The sequence below is a fragment of the Hoplias malabaricus genome, chromosome 14 (genome assembly GCF_029633855.1).
Source record: "Hoplias malabaricus isolate fHopMal1 chromosome 14, fHopMal1.hap1, whole genome shotgun sequence".
Classification (NCBI taxonomy): domain Eukaryota; kingdom Metazoa; phylum Chordata; class Actinopteri; order Characiformes; family Erythrinidae; genus Hoplias; species Hoplias malabaricus.
Genome location: NC_089813.1, coordinates 7880526 through 7900326, shown reverse-complemented (window position 1 = coordinate 7900326; position 19801 = coordinate 7880526). Strand labels below are relative to the sequence as shown.

The following is a 19801-nucleotide window of genomic DNA, read 5'->3' as shown; positions in this document are numbered from 1 at the left end:
TTTGGTGTCAGACAAAATTGTTCTCAGGGGAAAATAAAATATGATACAACACGAATGCTCCCACATTACTTGGAAGAACATCCTCTGTTTTACATTCTCTTCCATTAAAACTTAAGAGAGCATTCCATTACTGTTTTGGAGACAAATATATATATTTTAATATAAAATAAACCTCTATAAATAATCAATAGATTAGTGGAGCAGCAGTAGCAATGCTAACGTTGCTGCTGCTGGTGGGATCCATTTGTTGTTGAGACCCGCCCTCTTGGTGAGGGCGGACGTGGTGACGTCATGACGCCGTGAGCAGCGCGCGGCCATGGTGGAGCCAACGAAACGGACCGAGAGAGTGAGAGTGAGAGAGAGAGAGAGAGAGAGAGAGAGAGAGAGAGAGAGACTGACTGACTGACAGAAAGAGCGAGAGAGAGAGAGAAGTAAAAGAACTGTCGCATGGAGCTGGTAGCCGGGGTGGAGATGTCGCAGCCGGAGCGCGAGAACGTTACGGAGGAGTACGATGTGTACGAGAGTCTTCCGCCGCACGCGTCGTTAACGACGCACATGACCGCGGGCGCCGTGGCGGGGGTGCTCGAGCACACGGTCATGTACCCAGTGGACTCCGTGAAAGTAAGAATTAAGTTAGCTCCTAATCCGCGGCTTTCCACAGCTCCCAGCCCCAGGGGAGAGCCCCGAGCTCCGGCTGGAAGCACACAGCTAACCCCGCGGTTTGAATTGTAACGAATTTAACGGCTTTCAATAACTTAGTTTAGCAGGAACGATAGAGCCGAGCCAAGGTGAGGGTTAGCTAGCTCTGCAGCTACATTAGCAGAACTCGAAAACTTTTACACTCAACTGAAAGTTGGCTTTATTTACTCTATATAACTCGCTGTTCCACATTACCGGTTCTTAACCGGGTTTTTTTTTTCAGTCCTGAGCTTTCCGCTTCGCTACATACCGTGCAGGACAATTCCTATCAGTTTCTCCAGGGCAGAGACGAGTTCAGGAAAGTTCAGTCTTAGCATTTGGTTTAATATCTTCTCCTCTGTGTGATTCATGGAAGCCCAAGGGCTTTGGAAGTGCAGTTCTGAGATTCTGTAACTCGTTATCATTGTCTATATTATGTTCTCGTTAACAACCATTTGACAGCTCCCCCTCCTTTCAGACCCATGGTGTGCAGCTGTCCTCTCACAGTGGGGGGAAAAAAAGGGCACAGTGACCTGTGGAGGTTTTCAGGTCTGAAGCAGTAGTGCATCTTTTTTATTTACCCTCTCAAATGGAGATTTATGTGCTTTTACATTTGTGAATCTACAGATTTACATCATTGTGTGTGTTCAAGTGTAAGGCTCCTAGCTTCTCGTGTGAACCCAAGGTGTATTAGATAAGTTACTGCTAGATCTCAACAGGATCTTTGCACTGATTATACATGCCACAGAGGACTGATTGGAGGCCATTTTAGCATTATTTAGGGTTTATTTTTAGGGCTAGTTCCCTGCTGTTGCTATATTTCTGTAATGAAACGGTTAAGCTGTGCACATTCAGAGGCATTTGGTGTAAACTGCTTCGTTATAGAAAAAAAAAACCACTAATGGGGATAGTAACCAGATGTCAGATGATATTCAATACATAAAAGTGCCTCACCAAAAGCTTTAAAAAGGTTATGAATATGCTGCCTGCTTCCTGAGCCGAGTTTGAGGCGTTCTGTATTTTAAAAACCCATTGTGACACATTCAATGTGTAAAAAGCTATGAATCCGTTATCACCGTTACATAAGAAACTCAAGATGTGTTGCTTGGTTCGCACCGCAATTTGTGGTTCCTGGCATCAGCAGGGTTATGAATTCTGAATTTCTGTGTAAACGACGTTTCAGATCCACTCTGAATGAATATATTTTATACCCACAATTAAATGGCTCAGAAAGACAGATATTATTTGTTTCAGGATTGATCTGTTTATATAGTTCATAGTTATTTTCCACTGCCAAAAAGTTGTTCATAAGTTGCACTGAAGTCTAGAAGGAGAAATGTCTTCTTTTTTTTTTTGGGTACTTTGCCCTTATCCTATTTTTCCAAATCCACAAGTCAATATTCCTTCTTGCTGTTTTTTTCTTGACAGGAGAACAGCTTTTTTACGCTGTTTCGTCTCAGTTTGCTCAGCTACGTGATGTCATTGTCATGCAGTGGGTGGTTGTTTTGTAACGGTTTCATAAAAGGCTTGCTTTATTTTTGTATGTCTGCTGTATTGGGTGTAAAAGCAGTCTTGTGATGATGATGATGAAAAGGCCAGAGTATTTTGTGCGCACTAATCCTCGGACCAGCCTCAGTCCCGGCTCTTAAAACAACAGCTCATTCACAGACTTTTGCTTGTCTGATAACCCACGAGCAGTGTGTTGAACCCCGTCTCTCGCAGGGGAAATTCTGGGCCTATCCCCAGTGCTGTAACTCTACCCTTTTGTTTGAGCGCAGAATCGGACCTGTGTAGCCCAGGCGGAGGTTATGAATGAAGTGGGTTTGAATGTTCCTGGTTGTACAGTCCAGTCACAGAACCTCAGCAGTGTCAACATCCATGAAATGAAAACGAACTGTCCTGCTGCCAGACAAGCCTCCGAGGCCGTTCAGCAGGAGCTTGCATAGCCTATTGTCACCATTTCCTTCCAGGCTGCCAAAATGTGTTTCATTCGCCCCTTTTGTGCTGGCCACTTTTACGTTTGACAGGCTCATGCTACGTGTCTGGACGGCACACATCCCCACAGACACAAGCAATCGCTTAATGAACCGCTCAGCTTTACACTTCACCTGGAAGGAAGTGGTGCTCTAATTGGGCTGTGTGTACGTGTTCGTGTACATTTTGAGGGAGTCCCGGAAAACGGGGTCATGGTGTATTCAGTTTGGTTCAGGAGTGACAGGAAGTGAGAGTGGGCGATTATATGCAAGGATCAGATAGTAAGTCCTGGGATTGGAATTGGACTTGTCACTGTTGTGCTGTCTGTTAGAAAGTGTATTAGAAATGTAGTAATCAAACAGTTCTTTGGATTTGTCAGGACCAAACCTGCTTTTATGAATTCCTAGATGCTTTATCAGAATTCTATAGGAATACACTTTTATAGACATACGTATTTAAAGTATTGATGTTCATTCTGACTAATTAAATAAAAAGGAAGCTGATAAAAAGGGTTTATTTGATAATGCACTGTTGTTCTTACCTATAGCACACAAATCAGGCATTAAAACACTAATCTCTGTGGCAGCATATTTGCATTAAGGCATTCACAAACTTGTTGGAACTCAGATGCAACATTGAAATACAAAAAGGCCCTGTTAAAACTCCTGCTGAATTGTTATGCTGTATACTTTTTTTATTCCCAAGATGAAACTTAACATGTAATCGATTACCAGTTGATGTGTTTGGTTACTGGCTTTAGGGAAGTTTAATGTGCCTGACTGAATGTGTGTGTGTTATTCATAACATCACAGTCACACAGCCCCAGGGACCTGGAGGTTGTGGGTTCGAGTCCCGCTTTGGGTGACTGTCTGTGAGGAGTTTGGTGTGTTTTCTCTGTGTCTGTGTGGGTTTCCTCCTGGTGACTGTCTGTGAGGAGTGTGGTGTGTTCTCCCTGTGTCTGCGTGGGTTTCCTCCGGGTGACTGTCTGTGAGGAGTGTGGTGTGTTCTCCCTGTGTCTGTGTGGGTTTCCTCCGGGTGACTGTCTGTGAGGAGTGTGGTGTGTTCTCCCTGTGTCCGCGTGGGTTTTCTCCGAGTGACTGTCTGTGAGGAGTGTGATGTGTTCTCCCCATGTCTGCGTAGGTTTCCTCCGGGTGCTCCAGTTTCCTCCCATGGTCCAAAAACACACGTTAGTACATGAATTGGCTGCTTAAAACTGTCCATGGGTGTGAGTGTGTGTCAACCTGCGAAGGACTGGCGCCCACTACATGGGGTATTCCCGCCTTGAGCCCAATGATTCCAGGTAGGCTCCAGACCCACCGCGACCCTGAACTGGATAAGCGCTTACAGATAATGAATGAACGTTATTAATTGTTAGTAATTGCATTATTATGGTATTTATATTATCTTCATATCACTAGCATAAACCGGTCTTAAAATAGTGAAAATTCAGTTTATCTCATTTATTTCTGGCACAACATATTCATCACAAAAATGGCTACTGTGTCAGGCCTATTGCTAAGTGTGCTCATGCTGCTTTTGAAAGCTGTTGCCAAAAATGTGACCTGTTTGAAGCATTTCAACGTGTGTGAATTGGACATCAAGACTGCAATCTGTAATGTCTGCAGGGAAAACGTTGTCAGGGGAGAAATTATGCTCTTCATCTCAAGTGTCTGCACGTTTGTGCATGTGTTATGCTTACCCATATCACATTTATTCTTATCCAGGCATCATTTAGCCTGAGACGTGCTAGCTTTTTTGTAAAGAGAATACAAGTTTATTTCTTCATACTTAGAAAGGGGCCTTACATGACCTTTCTTTTCTGAGGTTTAAAACTTTATTTAGATTAGTTTCATAATCTGCTTTGGGATTAAACCTGTCGCTACTAAGAATAACCTATTAAGTCTTATTATTTAGTGTAATACAAATTCCGCGTCCAGAAGTATTTTTGATAATTGATTAATTTCAATACTAACAGGGATAAGCCTCTTAGGAGCACTGTGTAATGCAGGTAAACATATTCACCGCTGATAAACATGCACTGGAAATATAACCACCATGAAGGAAATCAGATCAGTCTTTTAAGGAAAAAGAGATCAGGCTGATACCTGTTCGGTGACTAGGTTCTCCTGTATTGCCTGTGTGTTCTGTGTAAAGCCAGCTTTGAAAGTTCTGGGTTTTTTTTTTTCATGCCCCAGTCAGATTTCCCTCATTGTCATTTTAATGCAGCCAGCACTGGAGGGTCATTGAGTTTACATCTTGTGTCCGGCGCAAGAGGACAAGCTAGAAACTTAAACAAACAGTGTTCAAACTCCACTGGGGGTGTGTGTGTGTGTGTGTGGGGGGGGGGGTCATGTGGAAGATAGCACACAAGAAGATCAAGGAAAACATGAAAGTTTCATTCAAGAAGTTTGCAGATGTTCATTGTAAAGTTGTTCCTGATTTTTTTTTTTGGGTGGGGGGGCACTTGGTGGCTGGCAAATGCATTAGACTGGGAGTTCTTGCCAAGACAAACACAGCATGTTGTAACTTGATGGTGACAGCGTTTCCCGCTGGTAGTAAAAGTACAGAGTAATGAAACAGGGAATTCCAGTATGATGGAAATAATGATAAACTGGGTAATGCGGCACTTATCTTTGAGCATGTGCCTAGAAGTGTATGTTAAAGGTTCCTTCAGTAGCCCAGATTGGTCTGAGGTTGACAAAGCAGTTTGCAGAGTAAAAATGTCATGGTTAATTCTCATCCGATTCCGTTTGAATGGTTCTGGTGTGTCCGATTTATATGAAGGTGATGGCTTTAACACTGTTGATTGATTATTTGAAGAGTAGTCTAATTAGTTTGTCAATAATCAGTTTTATTTTGAAGAAGGAAAAAGGCCTATCAGTAGAAAATGACTCAGCTTTCAATGATCTCAAAGTGAGTGTTCTTGAGAGCACTTTTTTTATATTGGATACTGGTATTGGTTTCTCAGTTCTTTCTCAGCTCTTAATGCAATTTGAGGATTGATTGAGATTGTACGTTTCAGTGGAGTTACCAGTGTTAGTAAAGTAATCTCCACTGCAACTAGATCAAACTAGAGTTCCACCCTGTGATCCACGTTCTTCATTTTATTTGTGATTGTCATTTTCCATTCGGAACCAATGCAGACTCTTTCCTTTAAAATGTGAAGCCCACACAGCTATTTCCTCAGTGTCATTACATATGATGCAAGTTACTGTAAATAGACTCTTCCTTATTGGACTGATTGTGCATACGCACTTTCTGTTTATGTAGCGCTAGGTGGTGCGGATTTAAACAAAAAGAAGCAAATGAACTCCTTTCCTCCAGGAACGTAGGCTATCACTGTGACACACTACTCAAGGGCTTGTAAAGTATAAGCTATAGGTAACTTACAGGAGTCTGTGGAGGAATAAGACTGACCCTTCAGGTTCTTTTCAAATCGGGTCTGAAAGGTTGGCTGATTAAATTTGGTACTTGATTACACAATTAATGAATCTCTGTCTGTGAGGAGTGTGGTGTGTTCTCCCTGTGTCTGCGTGGGTTTCCTCCGGGTGACTGTCTGTGAGGAGTGTGGTGTGTTCTCCCCGTGTCTGCGTGGGTTTCCTCCAGGTGACTGTCTGTGAGGAGTGTGGTGTGTTCTCTCTGTGTCTGTGTGGGTTTCCTCCGGGTGTTCCGGTTTCCTCCCACAGTCCAAACACACACGTTGGTAGGTGTATTGGCGACTCAAAAGTGTCCGTTTTTTTTCCCATGCTGTGTATCATATGCTTTAAAAGGCTTCCTAGTTTATTTAATTTGCAGTAAGCTGTTTTAGTAAAGAATTTAAAATAGTTATGCCAGGTTTGTTACAGTGAAGACTATTTCCTGTACTGTTTGTTTTCAGTTGTAAAGCAATAACAAATAACAAATCAGACACTGCATATTTCTCATCATACAGCTACACAAGGAACTACTTATATGTAATTCCATGACACTACTGTATAAGCTTCAGGCTGTGGAGCATGTATTCAGCCAGTTGGAGAGATACGAGGAGTAACAGGGCTGGGCGAGGGTGTGAGTCTTTTATCTTACTTAACCAGAGGTGTGTGTGTGACACACTGGCTTCAATCACACTCTCGCACATGAAGGGCAGCTCTACAGAGCCAGCTTCAGTCTATGGCCTTCATGAGCAAGACCCTGACCTCTGCTGTAGGTGGTTGAATTTTAACTCTGACTGTGCCGGGCCTGTTTCCATAAGCGGTTTTAGATAGAGGTCCTGGTAGATCAGAAGTCAAACGGCTAAAGGACAGTTCTTCATTAATACTTCATTAATAGATTTTAAACCAGAGAAAAGGCCAATTTCATAGTGCAGTACTGAAGCCTTGTTTAAAGTAAACACTGAATCCTCTACCCACGTTATTGGCTGCTTGCTTTACCTTCATAATTCCCGTCTAGACACTAAAGCCCCTTTTGCCAGTTCTTAGTAAAGACTTGCACCACTTTCTAAAAAAAAAAGAGGATTGACACATTTATATGTAAAGTGTGGATTGGGCAGAGTTCCTCTTCTTTAGAGCTCTTGGTTTATGATGGTCAATACACCGCTAGTTTATTTGCTGATTGGTGTAACTTTGACAATTCTGTATAATGCGGTTTTGTTTTTTTGCGTGCGTCTGTCTTTTGACTCGTCTTGGACACAAAGTTGCGTACTTCTCCTTGTGCACTGTTGGCATCGAGACAGCATTGCATCAGTGGTCCTGTTGAATCACACATTATCTTTCGACATTCAAATTTCATAGGTGCCACTGTGCAGTGTGTGTGTGTTTGACTTGGCTCATAAGTGAGATATGTATAATTTTTACTCTGTGGTTTGCTGAGTAGCTTTTATTCCTTTTAAAGACACATTCAGTATTTCAGGAACACATTCCCTAATCTGGACCAATAATAATAAAAATAGCACAGCTTTTGTAACAAGCTTATAATTGTGTGATGACGTGGAGAAGTGTTTTTTTTTCCTAACAACTTCCTGGACAGTGTTTGCTTACTCATGGTGATAAGTAAGAATAATTGCAGTCTTGCTGTTAGTGTTTGGTTTAGTATTAACTGCTAGAATTGTCACTAATGTTACACAATCTGCCGATGGGGTTTTTAATGAGACAAGTGCAGTTGTAATTTTGGAATCATATTTATGTGAAAATACAGTGAATAGGATACATTTTCTGTAGTTAGTTTGAGGCAAATACAGGTTAATATAAGAATATCTATTTGCCCAGACTGGTCTTATACTGTCTGTATATTATATTTATATTATATTTATGGCCAAATGTGATTAACATTAACAGCAAGCCCTGTAAGCCTCCTGCAGTCACCTGGCTGGACAGTTCTAATATTGGTTACTTATGAAAGTGGTTACCAATGAAAAGGGATCCTTCCCCTGGCTTGAAACAACTGCTGTGTTTGTCACATGGAGAGTAAGCTGCTGTGTCACTAGCAGCCAGGAAACACAAAAGCTTAGTATTAACTGACCAGAATAAAGGAACGGTCCAAGGCCTTCTGTTTGGGAGGGTTTGTGAAAGATGAGCCCATTATGATTTATGATATGAACCACTTTGTTTAGAAAGGTAGAGCAGAAATAATGTCTTAAGTCTTTGGACACAACCTTTAGGGCTTCAGACATTGGAGTAGTAGAGATGAGGCCACGCTTAGTTAATCACGGAATGAAGGCTGGCAAGCCTGGAGCCTAGGCATCTTTCCAACACACACACACACACACATATCTGGGCAATAGTCCATTCCAGGTCAAGGCACAGGTCTGGTCCGTGTTACTTTACTATTTCTACCTGTTGACACCAACACCTACTGACACACATTCTCCACAGTGAGTGCTAAGTGGCTAGTTCCATAAACTGCCCACTAAAAGTTTGAGACCTTTAGCTATTCAGGGACTTCTTAATGCATTTACTTTTTTTTAATTGGTGTTTACGATGTAAACACAGCATTTCCAGGGAGTACAGAAAAAGAAGTCACTGTGTTCTCAAACTTTTAGTGGTTATTCACACTTCAGCCTCGTGTCTGCAGTTTGCCAACAAACATCCCACCTACAGTAATTATCATAACCACAACTCTGTGTTTATTAATGGTTTAGGAGTGCAGTAGGAATGCAGTAGGACTGCGCAGATCAGTTGTAGAACTGTAAGCTCAGACATCAGGTAGCAGAAGCTACAAATAATGGGGAATTAGGGGAATAAAGACGACGACAATGGGGAAGTGGTTGTGGTTAGCTTATCTTGCTTTACAGGGGCTGTTTTAATGTTTACCTGTGGTTAAATTTATTTATAATTACAGAAGGGAGAAAACGCTGTCTTAGTTTTCTTTACTGTAATTGTCTGGATTGCTAGAAGGCAGGCAGAGTGTTATTTGTAAACCTACTCTTGTAATCTGTAATTTGGGTTTGCCACAGTTGCATTCACACTTTAAGACCAGGGCTGAGCCGTATGGGTTTGAGTCAATCAATTTTATTTATATAGTGCTTTTCACGACAGAAAGTTTTTTCATTGTGCCATCATCATTGTAGAAATTGTGTTTAATTTAGGGGCGGCATGGTGACGCAGCAGGTGGTGTTGCAGTCACACAGCTACAGGGGCCTATAAATAAAAAAAATACGTTGGTAGGTGGATTGGCGACTCAAAAGTGTCCGTAGGTGTGAGTGTGTGACTGAATGTGTGTGTGTGTGTCTGTGTTGCCCTGTGAAGGACTGGCGCCCCCTCCAGGGTGTATTCCCGCCTTGCACCCAATGATTCCAGGTAGGCTCTGGACCCACTGTGACCCTGAACTGGATAAGCGCTTACAGATAATGAATGTATAATTTAGGATATTGTTTTTGTTTATCTTTGTTCTGTTGTCCCAGTCTTGACCATGATCTTTTGATTTGATTTATTTATGTACTGAAACAAGAGTCAGGGACTCAGACTTGGCGTTGGCTACTAGACAGAAAGGTTTGAAGTCTGCGTTTTTACGGTGGACTGGAATACACAGTTGAACTCAGTAACTCCTCACTGCTTTTGCATAAAAGAATTGACATGCATTACTGTCTAGCCCCGATCAACAACGTCCACACTTTGAAGACAAGAAAACGTCCAAGCTTTTGTCTCATGTCTGTCACGTAAAATTAAGAGGTAACCTCCAGTGTTATTCTCCGAGAGGCTAATTTGGGGTTTGAGTAAGTGTATCAGCTGTCTGTGCCCATTTGTCTCATCAGTGTTTGTCGTTTTTAGCCCTGGACTGGACTGTTCTCTGCAACCTTTGTCATCCACCCTCATGCCAAATCCTTCACACATCACAAAGCATGTTTTTATATCGGCAGTCGAATGTGGTGCAGGCGTAGAGATGGACCGCCTCTATCTCCCTCTGCATGTTGACTCTGTTTCCTTCCTCTTGTTTCATTAACAATAAAATGTTTTTTTTTGTTGGAATGAATGGACATTTGAGTTTTAAATATTTGAATTCAGCAAAAGCTGCCCACCCTCAAAGACGCTGTCTCTCAGCAGGAAATGGGAGTGTGGTTTTTCCCAAAATACTTAAAAATAAAAAAAGCATGTGTATATTTTCCATTAATTGTAGTGTTGTTTGCTCCTCGGGGACATGTCATTTCTTGACCAGTAGTTGTTTGATGATGTTGTGATATATAAATATAATAAACTTCTCACTAGTAACTTAGTATAACCTTTGGAGAAACTGTGAGAATTTCAGATTGTGTGCTCGTGAATGATGCAAGACCACCATTTATTTCATAGTCGTCTGTGGTTTGTAGCCCAAGAAAGAACACATGTCTGCAGTGGTCCCCCATCTAATGTTAGCTGACATAAAATTATTGGCAGCTATTGTTCTCCTCCAAGTCTGTTGACCTCCCAGTTTGGGAAAAAATGCAGTGGCTGGTGTCACATGTCTGAATTGTGCATGCCTTCACCTTCTTAACTTGGTAGCATTGGGTGATGGTAAATACATTGTTAGGGGTTGGGAACTGGTGGGAAACTGTGTAAATACTTGTTTGAAAATTTATAGTCTTTCAAATTTAAATTAATACATTTTAACTATGGATTTTTTTATCTGTGCAGAAATGAAAGTAATGTCAAGCCTTAACTCTAATTCAGTTAAAACTGCTATAACATGTTTGTAACTGTTTTTGTCTTCTCCACAGACACGTATGCAGAGTTTACAACCGGACCCGAAGGCTCAATACAGGAGTGTGTATGAAGCCCTGCGGAGGATTGTCAGAACCGAGGGTCTTTTACGGCCCCTCAGGGGTCTCAACATCACTGTGATTGGGGCCGGACCTGCACACGCCCTTTACTTCGCATGCTACGAGCGAATCAAACTCAGCCTCAGCGATGTCATTCAGAACGGAGGCAACAGCCACATCGCCAACGGTACGTATGACTGACGTGATGACGGTGAATAAGAGCATTACTAACACGAAGGGCCTCAGTGCTTTAGTTTTCTTTTAATCATTCGTTCTCTTTCAGGGCTCGCTGGAAGTGTAGCCACTGTCCTCCATGATGCAGTCATGAATCCTGCTGAAGGTATTTCACAGAGCATTTATTTTCATAGAGAGAATGTTAATAATATCAGGGGTAAACTGATTTTTTTAACGTATTGAAATGTGAACATTTGTACAACAGATGAAAGCATATTAATTTCTCCTCAGTCCATATATGGAAAACAGCATCAGAAACGTTTTTCATAGTGCAGCAGAATTGATCACAGTTGTCAGGTCACCTGTAGCAGTTGTTTGAAATATAGGGAATTCAAAGCCACGCTGTTCCTGGATGTCAAAATTAATCAAATGCCTCATATCAGCTTTATAAAGAAACCAGACATGGAAAAGAAAGGTCTGAAGTTGTGTCCAATGTTAAATTAACAAGTTTATTCAATGAGTTTCAGTGTTAACTGCTTTTTGAGTAAGGCTCAGTTTAGAGGAGCCAATCAGGACTGAGGTTTTTTGCAGTAACAAAACCAACCTGTTTAACCTGGTGCAGTAATTCACCAGGCGATTATAGGCGCTTTTCCAAATGTCATGGGTGGTGTTTATATATCCATTTTGTTTCAATTTTGCTTATTTCTCATTTTGCTTTTTTTTTCTTCAGTGGTAAAACAACGCATGCAGATGTATAACTCTCCATACCGAGGCCTGTGGGACTGCGTGCTGACGATCAGCCGTAAGGAGGGCCTCGCTGCTTTCTACCGCAGCTACAGCACGCAGCTCACCATGAACATTCCCTTCCAGGCTGTACACTTCATCACATATGAGTTCATGCAGGAGCGGCTGAACCCTCAGCGGCAGTACTGGCCTGGGACGCACATCCTCTCAGGGGCCGCAGCCGGCGCTGTGTCTGCTGCGGTCACCACGCCGCTGGATGTGTGCAAAACGCTCCTCAACACGCAGGAGAACGTGGCTCTCAGCTCGGCACACGTGAGCGGGCACCTCTCGGGCATGGCCAACGCTTTCAGGACGGTCTACCGGCTGGGTGGCCTGCCGGCTTTCTTCAAGGGTGTGAGGGCGAGAGTCATCTATCAGATGCCCTCCACGGCCATTGCGTGGTCAGTTTATGAGTTTTTCAAATACTTCCTGACCCAGCACGAACAGCACGGTCTGGAGCTGTCGAAAATGGCCGAAAAGACCGGAACAACATGAGGCTAAAGCAGCGGTTCCTGATCCTAACACTGGAGTACTCTGTCCTGCTTATTTTCTCCCTGCTCTGGCATACCTGATTCATCCAACCTCTATTCAGCTTATACTGACTTATCCATACTCTGCCCACAGGTGTGTTTTGGAGCTATTGTTGTGAAATTGGACAAACCAGGCAACACTAGCGAAAATCCTATGTTACACAAAGAGACACTGAGACACACTTGTTTTTGCCAAAATAGGAGTCTGCTGTTGCTTTCAAGTTAAATTACTTCTGTGTACGTTTCAAAGGCCGCACCCTTAAGATACACAAGGTGTTTTCTTGCAGATGTTTTAAGGGATAAACCCTAAAACCCTGATGGACAAGTTAAGCAGAAAGCTAGAAAGCTCACTGGTTTAAATTTAAAGCCATGCTGGCTAGCTATGTGAACACACAACAAGCTTCTGTAGTGTTGCTGAAGTTACTCAGACTTCTCCACCATTTTTACAACAAAAGAATGGGTGGAGTATGAATTAGGGATGAGCATGGGTACTTTGAGGTCCCAGATCTTTGCTAAAGAGAGAGCTGACTAATCCAGCTGATGGAAGCTAAGTTCGGAAATATATAAATATATCCCTAACAAACTCAGGTTGGCCCATCCACTGAGAAGAGAATAACCCCTAGAAGAGAATACATGCTCATTAGCTCAATATGTTGTTCTGATTTCTCAGTGTTGCCGTATCATTTGGGCAGTGGCAGATGTTTTAATTGGAATGCACATCCCTTGTGTGGATAAGTCAGTTGGTTGACCTTTTCTGAGTTAAAGTGGGATTTAACTGAGCCAGGAAAACACTAAAATGTGCAGGACAAGAACACTCCAGGAACTGGTTTGGGGACCACTTTGAGTTAAGGCTGAAGTTTGAAGACAGTGCCAGCTCCAGAGGTGTCTGGTTAAGGCACACTGGATAGAATCGGCTCTACACAGAGAGAAGATATGAAGACCAGTCCCGTTTGTCTTTGTCCCTTTCTGTGTGTAAAATATTGGCCTCCATTTTCCTCAGTACACTTGGTGTATAATTCTAAAAACGGAAAAGAAGAATGTAAACATCTGCTCGTGATGGGTTAAGCACATCTCCTCTCATCGTGTATTTGGTTGTGTTTGTCAGATGAAATATTTATTTATTTGTAAGCATTAATTGCTGTTACAAGCTGGAAATATATTTAGACATTAAAAGTATACAACTCCGCACAAGCAAAAATGCCCTTCCCGAAAGAGGGGAAATGCAAACTTGAGCTAAAAGGCCACACTTGGGTCCAATTCAGTTGGACAACCAGACCAGCTTTGTACCACCGGTATTTTATTGAAATCTTTATGTTAAGTCAACCGTTGTTTTAGGACGTGCTTTGGTGTTGAAATTTACGATTGACCAATAGGGGTGCCTCTTGGAGTCCGACCCAGCGGCACATCCTTCCCATCTCTGGAAACAATTGCAGTTTAGCTTTGCTTGTGTGTTTTATAGATTAGATATAGGAAATAGGTACCACTTTAGAATAAGACGTACATCTTATAATGGTTTATACATGGTTTCAAATCTGTTTATTTATTATATTTGAAATATAAATATAATTTAATAGTAACGAGTTACAACGCGGATAGACAGAGCAACAGTGACCCGTTCTTTGCCAGATAGTGAACCCACATCTATCTACAACCTCAGATCTTGTCAGATACTGACCTTAATTTGTCGACGTTAAGCCTATTGGCTTCCTCACAAGCTAACACGTTTAACTGTTTACAACCTAGTTAATATTCGTTTAATAAGCAGATTTTAAACCCTTTAAAAACCTTTGAAAATATAGTCTTATTTTAACATAGTACCAGGAAGGTTTTATTTTTTTTTTTCTTAAGACAACACTTTCTCCATTTCTGCTGCGTGATAAATACGGAAGTTAGAGTGAGGCGTTTGTTCCCATGACCAACATATAGCATCTCACGGGTCCAAAGAAGAACGATATCTTAATTCCTGGGTGAAATAACTCAAAAGTTTGTCATAAACTGTGGCCTTTTTACATTTTTGTATGTATTTTTAAAATATTGTTTTAACTCATGAATATTTAAGAGGGAACTGGATCTTGGCATAAATCTTAAACTTAACAGCAGGTTAATTTACTTCTGAAAGTGATGATTATATGTTTCAGAAACTCTAAAGATGTTGTCGTATACACTTGTTCCAAAACCTACAGCACTGTGCTTTGTGTTGTGGTGTTCTACACTTTACACTGTGACCCATTCCCATATGTTACATTACATTTCTCAGATCTTGATTCAAGGCCCAAGCCTAGAATTTATAGAAATTTCAGTGGTGCTCCATGTTGTGCACTGTGGCCTAGTCCAATTCTAGGCTTAATCTATGTCTGAGAAATGGGTCCCAAAAAAGTGTGGCTTTCCCAAAGTATATCTAACTTTAAAAACCTTGGATTACATTTTCATATCACACTCCATAACAAGGTACAAAACCTGTTTGTGTATATGCAGTGCAACAAAAATGATTTTTCTCCTTATTCCGAAGCCTGTGTCTCTAGATCCTGGATCTAGATCCATTGTCCCATTCGTAATGGATGTCTACTTGGCTTGAGAGTTTGTCTCTTGGGCATTGAGTGCTTTGCACTGAGATCACGCACAACTATATAAAGTCTGTGGAAGTGTAGTATTGTAAATAATGTACATTTATATCTGAGAGGTGTCAGCACTGGCAGCTTTGTGTTTATTTTATGAATTTTTAGCTCTTATTTTAGAGCATGTTTGTATTCTGGTCCCGGTTGGGGAATCAACAGTTTGTCTAATAACAAACTCACTCACCAAATGAATTTTAATTAGGGCCCAAATTTAAAATTTCATTACAGTACCAATTTACAGAATTAATTTGTGGTGTTTTTGTCATTGATAATGCCAGGGATGTTTAATATCAACAGATTTTATTGGGCAAATAATAGTTTGATCAGTTCCTGTTGTTGTTTTTTTTTTATATATATATATATCTTTGAATTTACTTACTTTTTTTATAGTCTATGTATACATAGTTTAATCAAGACATTTGTCTCAAACTGACCATGTAGCAGGTCAGAAACTTTAACATTTTTCACACCATGATACAGTCATTCCATTCACTTTTGGGACAGGCTGTATCTGATGTGTTTCTTTGATCTATGCAGCTTTTTTCCCATGACTTTTATGGGAAACTAACAGGTATGCCCTTCCTCTTGAGAGGTTTAGCAGTAGTTTTGTAGATGAAGTTGGCAGACTTGTCTTTCCTCTGTCCACTTCCTGTTCCCATTGCAGCCCTTTTCTCAGACTTCTGTCCACAAGTGGTTCAGACGTCTCAAACACAATTCCAGATTCCACTGGAATCCATGAATCTGAGATTTTTTTTTTTGTTTGTTTGCCTTGTGATTAAAAACACTGGTTTAGTGTTTCGCTCGCTGTTGCTTTTCACTAGCATTGAAGCTCTATATCTGCTCTAGTGCTCAGAAACCCAAAGATATGGTCCACTGCTTACTGACTTAAAGTATAGCTTTAATAAGAAAAAGAAATGCCACTTTTAAAACCGAAAAAATAAAGTATTTGTTTTGTAATGCTATCTTAAAAAGAACCAAACACGCTAACTTGGCTGACAGTAGTAGCCGCTAATCACTTTGACCTAGTTTGCCTAATGCTACTGATGTTCATTTAAATGTTAGCCACTTTATTAATGTTTAATTATATATTCTTTGACTGAACTATTCTTTTAAGGATGTTTTAAGCAATAGCTCTGAATCATTTTCCTGAAATGGGAAAATTAAATTGCCTTTATGTGTGTTTTATGTGTGTTTGCTTGAGCCTGTATTAAGTGCCCAGTGGCTGTGATGCCCTGCTCTAGTACTGATCGCTTCTTAGCTCATGTAACAAGCGATTCAGAAGGAATTTAAAATGGTTTGGTGAGAAATCAGGTTTACAGTTTTCAGCTAAACCTTGACGCCAGGACACGGTAAATGTCTATATTTTTTCATTGCCAGCTAGCACTCCTAGCATTGAAGCTAGGAGGTGAGAATTTTTGTTCACGGCCTGTTACAGAAATGTAACTGCGGAGAAACTGAAGTTAGAACAGCTTAAGTTTTGTGAGTATTGAAAGAATTTTTAGCGCTGAAGATATTTTGTCGCCTGTTTAATGAAGACCTGAACATGGTTTAGCTCACACAGTCTTAGTGCGGTAGTTAAGGGTACTCAAGTCATCACCTTGTGTGTAGCTGAATGCTGTGGGCAGCCATTTTAGTTTATTAATGTCTGAAGCAAGATTACAAATCCTTGTAGCTACCATGTTTGTTTGTTAGCCAAGACGCAAAATGTGGGCACTACCATGTCTTGGTTTATTTACAACCCAGTCTCACACCTACTCATATATAGGAGACTGCAATTCGTAACATAGTCGTATTTTTCCGACATTTTATGCGACAATATCACAATCAGAAGTGTATGAGTAATTACCACACAAACACTATGCAATAGTAACACGAAACCTCTTCCTCATTACAGGCGTCATGACTCATAAGATAGAAAAAGCGAATTACATAATAAAATACTTTATGCCTTTGTTGAAATAACTACCTCTATTATACTTCTTCCCCTAAGCAATGCTTATTATTGGTGGTGTACTTTAGCTTTAACTCGAACCAAAACATTTCTTTCACTTAATGTTATTTTTACTAATTTTCAGAAGGTTAATACTGAAAAGGACATTTCTCTAGCCATTATTTGCTTCGATATTTTAGCAAATAATGAATTAGTAAGGTTATATTTTCCGTAAATAAAAATAAGAGTGGTATTAACGGATGGTAATGACGTCATAATGAGGAAGAGTTGTCGTGTTACTGTCGTATAACACGGCGCACGGATATGAGTGTTTCTATCGTAACTACCCATTCACTTACGATTGTGATATTGTCGCATAAAATGTCGAAAATATGCGACAACGTCACGAATTGACTATATCATGAGTAGGTGTGAGACCGGGTTGTTATAATCATCAAATTAAAAGAAATAAACGCTTGAAATATATCACTCTGTGTGTAATGAATGAGTATATGTTTCACTTTTTTAATCGAATTAATGAAATAAATAAACTTTTTTATGATATTCTTATTTTATGACCAGCACCTGTACATTTGAATTTTCACCAAACCATTTCTGAAAGAATATCTTACACTTTATTTATTGTCTATAACTGCACCGAACCTGACCCTTACTCTAGATCTTTACGTCTGCGCTGATTGCTTTGTTGCGTTTATCATTGCGATTCTCTTCTTATTTCACTGTGGAAACATCACTGTGCTGTTTGCTGTAGGAAAATACAAGTCACAGCTTATTGTATGTCTCCGTTTAATTTATTTTTCACCATGTTGTTAGGAATTCATCGGGGTCACCACCTGTCTCCCCCCGTCTCCTCCAAAACACCCACATTTTTAACACTGAGGAATTATAACTACAAATATTTACCACCGCTGCGTTCTCTGCGCACAAAACCAGACGAGCATTGAACACAGAGTGCCATCTAGAGTACTAAAGATGCATTACAATGGAGAAAATTATTTAGATGGAAAAATGTTTGTTGATATGTGAAAAATGCTGCTACAGTTTGTAACACTGGAGCTGAAATAAAAAGTTATTGTAAAAAAATGTATTGTACTCATTCCTTCGTTGACTTCTTTTCACTACATAAATCTAATCTAGAATATTCTCTGACATTGATATTTCTCAGGGTGGTGGGTCATGGTCACTAAGCTCTATTAAATTTCTCATTTTTTTGTGACCACACAATTTTTAAACTACTCCAAAGCTATTTCAGGGATATATTTTTAAAATGGGGCGGTACGGTGGAGCAGCAGGTAGTGTCGCAGTCACACAGCTCCATCCAGTAAACATTTAGCCGTTGATTCAACGTTGAAATAACGTAATGACTGCCGTCTAATCAACGTTCTCTTAAGGTTGAAAAGACGTCCAAACACAGACATTGTAAAGACGACTATTGGACGTCCATTGACGTTATTAATTGGTCCCGAAATAAATTACTTGTATAAAACGCATTTTGGACGTCCACTGACGTTATCGATTGGTTACCACTTAACTAACTTAAGATTGAATTTGGACGTCCATTGACGTTTAAAATATGTCCTTGACGGACAGACTACGTTTAGACCTATTTTGAACGTCCAGGGACGTTCCTTGTTTACTGGGAAGGGATCTGTGGTGACTGTCTGTGAGAAGTGTGGTGTGTTCTCCCTGTGTCCGCGTGGGTTTCCTCCGGGTGACTGTGAGGAGTTTGGTGTGTTCTCCCTGTGTCTTTGAGGAGTGTGGTGTGTTCTCCCTGTGTCTGCGTGAGTTTCCTCCGGGTGACTGTCTGTGAGGAGTGTGGTGTGTTCTCCCTGTGTCTGCGTGGGTTTCCTCTGGGTGACTGTCTGTGAGGAGTGTGGTGTGTTCTCCCTGTGTCTGCGTGGGTTTCCTCCGGGTGCTCCGGTTTCCTCCCACAGTCCAAAAACACACGTTGGTAGGTGGATTGGCGACTCAAGTGTCCATAGGTGTAAGTGTGTTGCCTTGCGCCCAATGATTCCAGGTAGGCTCTGGACCCACCGCGACCCTGAACTGGATAAGCGCTTACAGATAATGAATGAATCATTTTTAAAATGGGCTATAAATCATAATGATCGTGTTCTCTGTTCCTTGAATGACCAAAATGAGCAGTTCATAAATACAAGAGTAAATTAATAGTAAATATATTCTCACGTTAGTTTCATATTTATTATATATTTATACATGTTCCTCCGGCCTGCAGAGATAACACCAGCTTGTATTATGTGAAACTGCTAGAGGGCGCCAAAGACTAGAAATAGGTGCCGTGATCCTTATTGGGCTTTTAACTGTCCTTTTGGGACCTAAAAAGACGATAGAAGTAGCGACACATCAGACTAATGACCCAGAGCAGGACTCATATAACGTACAGAAATATAGTGAGCCGCTCATATCTACTGGGATACACCTCTGTGGTCTTTTATTGCTGACTAATATCATTCCAATAATCAGCTTTTTAACCACCAATACACAAAGACCTTAGATGTAAAGGGGTTTTATAGACAGATCAAAAACGTAATACACTGAATTACATGAAAAAGAATGCTTTTCTTTCTTTCTTTCCTCTGTAACGTTGCCGTTTTGGGGATATACGGCTTTGTTATGGCAGCAATAGTACAGTAATGGTACAGTTTAGCCCAGAGCTTCATCTTTCTTTATACCTGCTGACCTTATACGCTTCAATAACCCATAATAAAAGTCTCTCAGAGCCGAGGTTCAAGAACGTGTCCCGGGACACGTACACCCTCCCCACACACCGCTCTGCCTTTTGTTTGTTGTTGTTGTTGTTTCTTGTCTGATGAGATGCTCGGTTGTTTATCTGGGTGGTTATAAAGGCAGATACTTCCATCGTCCT

At 40.8% G+C, this 19801-nt stretch overlaps 1 protein-coding gene across 1 annotated transcript; it reads left to right on the top strand.

Annotated features, from left to right (window-relative positions):
* Positions 1–360: 360 nt before the first annotated feature.
* Positions 361–17963, top strand: slc25a37 (solute carrier family 25 member 37). The gene is made up of 4 exons (XM_066644173.1): positions 361–621; positions 10820–11048; positions 11145–11201; positions 11766–17963. Exons 1-4 carry the CDS (start codon positions 448–450, stop codon positions 12311–12313), a joined length of 1008 nt encoding a protein of 335 aa, XP_066500270.1. The 5' UTR covers positions 361–447; the 3' UTR covers positions 12314–17963.
* Positions 17964–19801: the final 1838 nt, after the last annotated feature.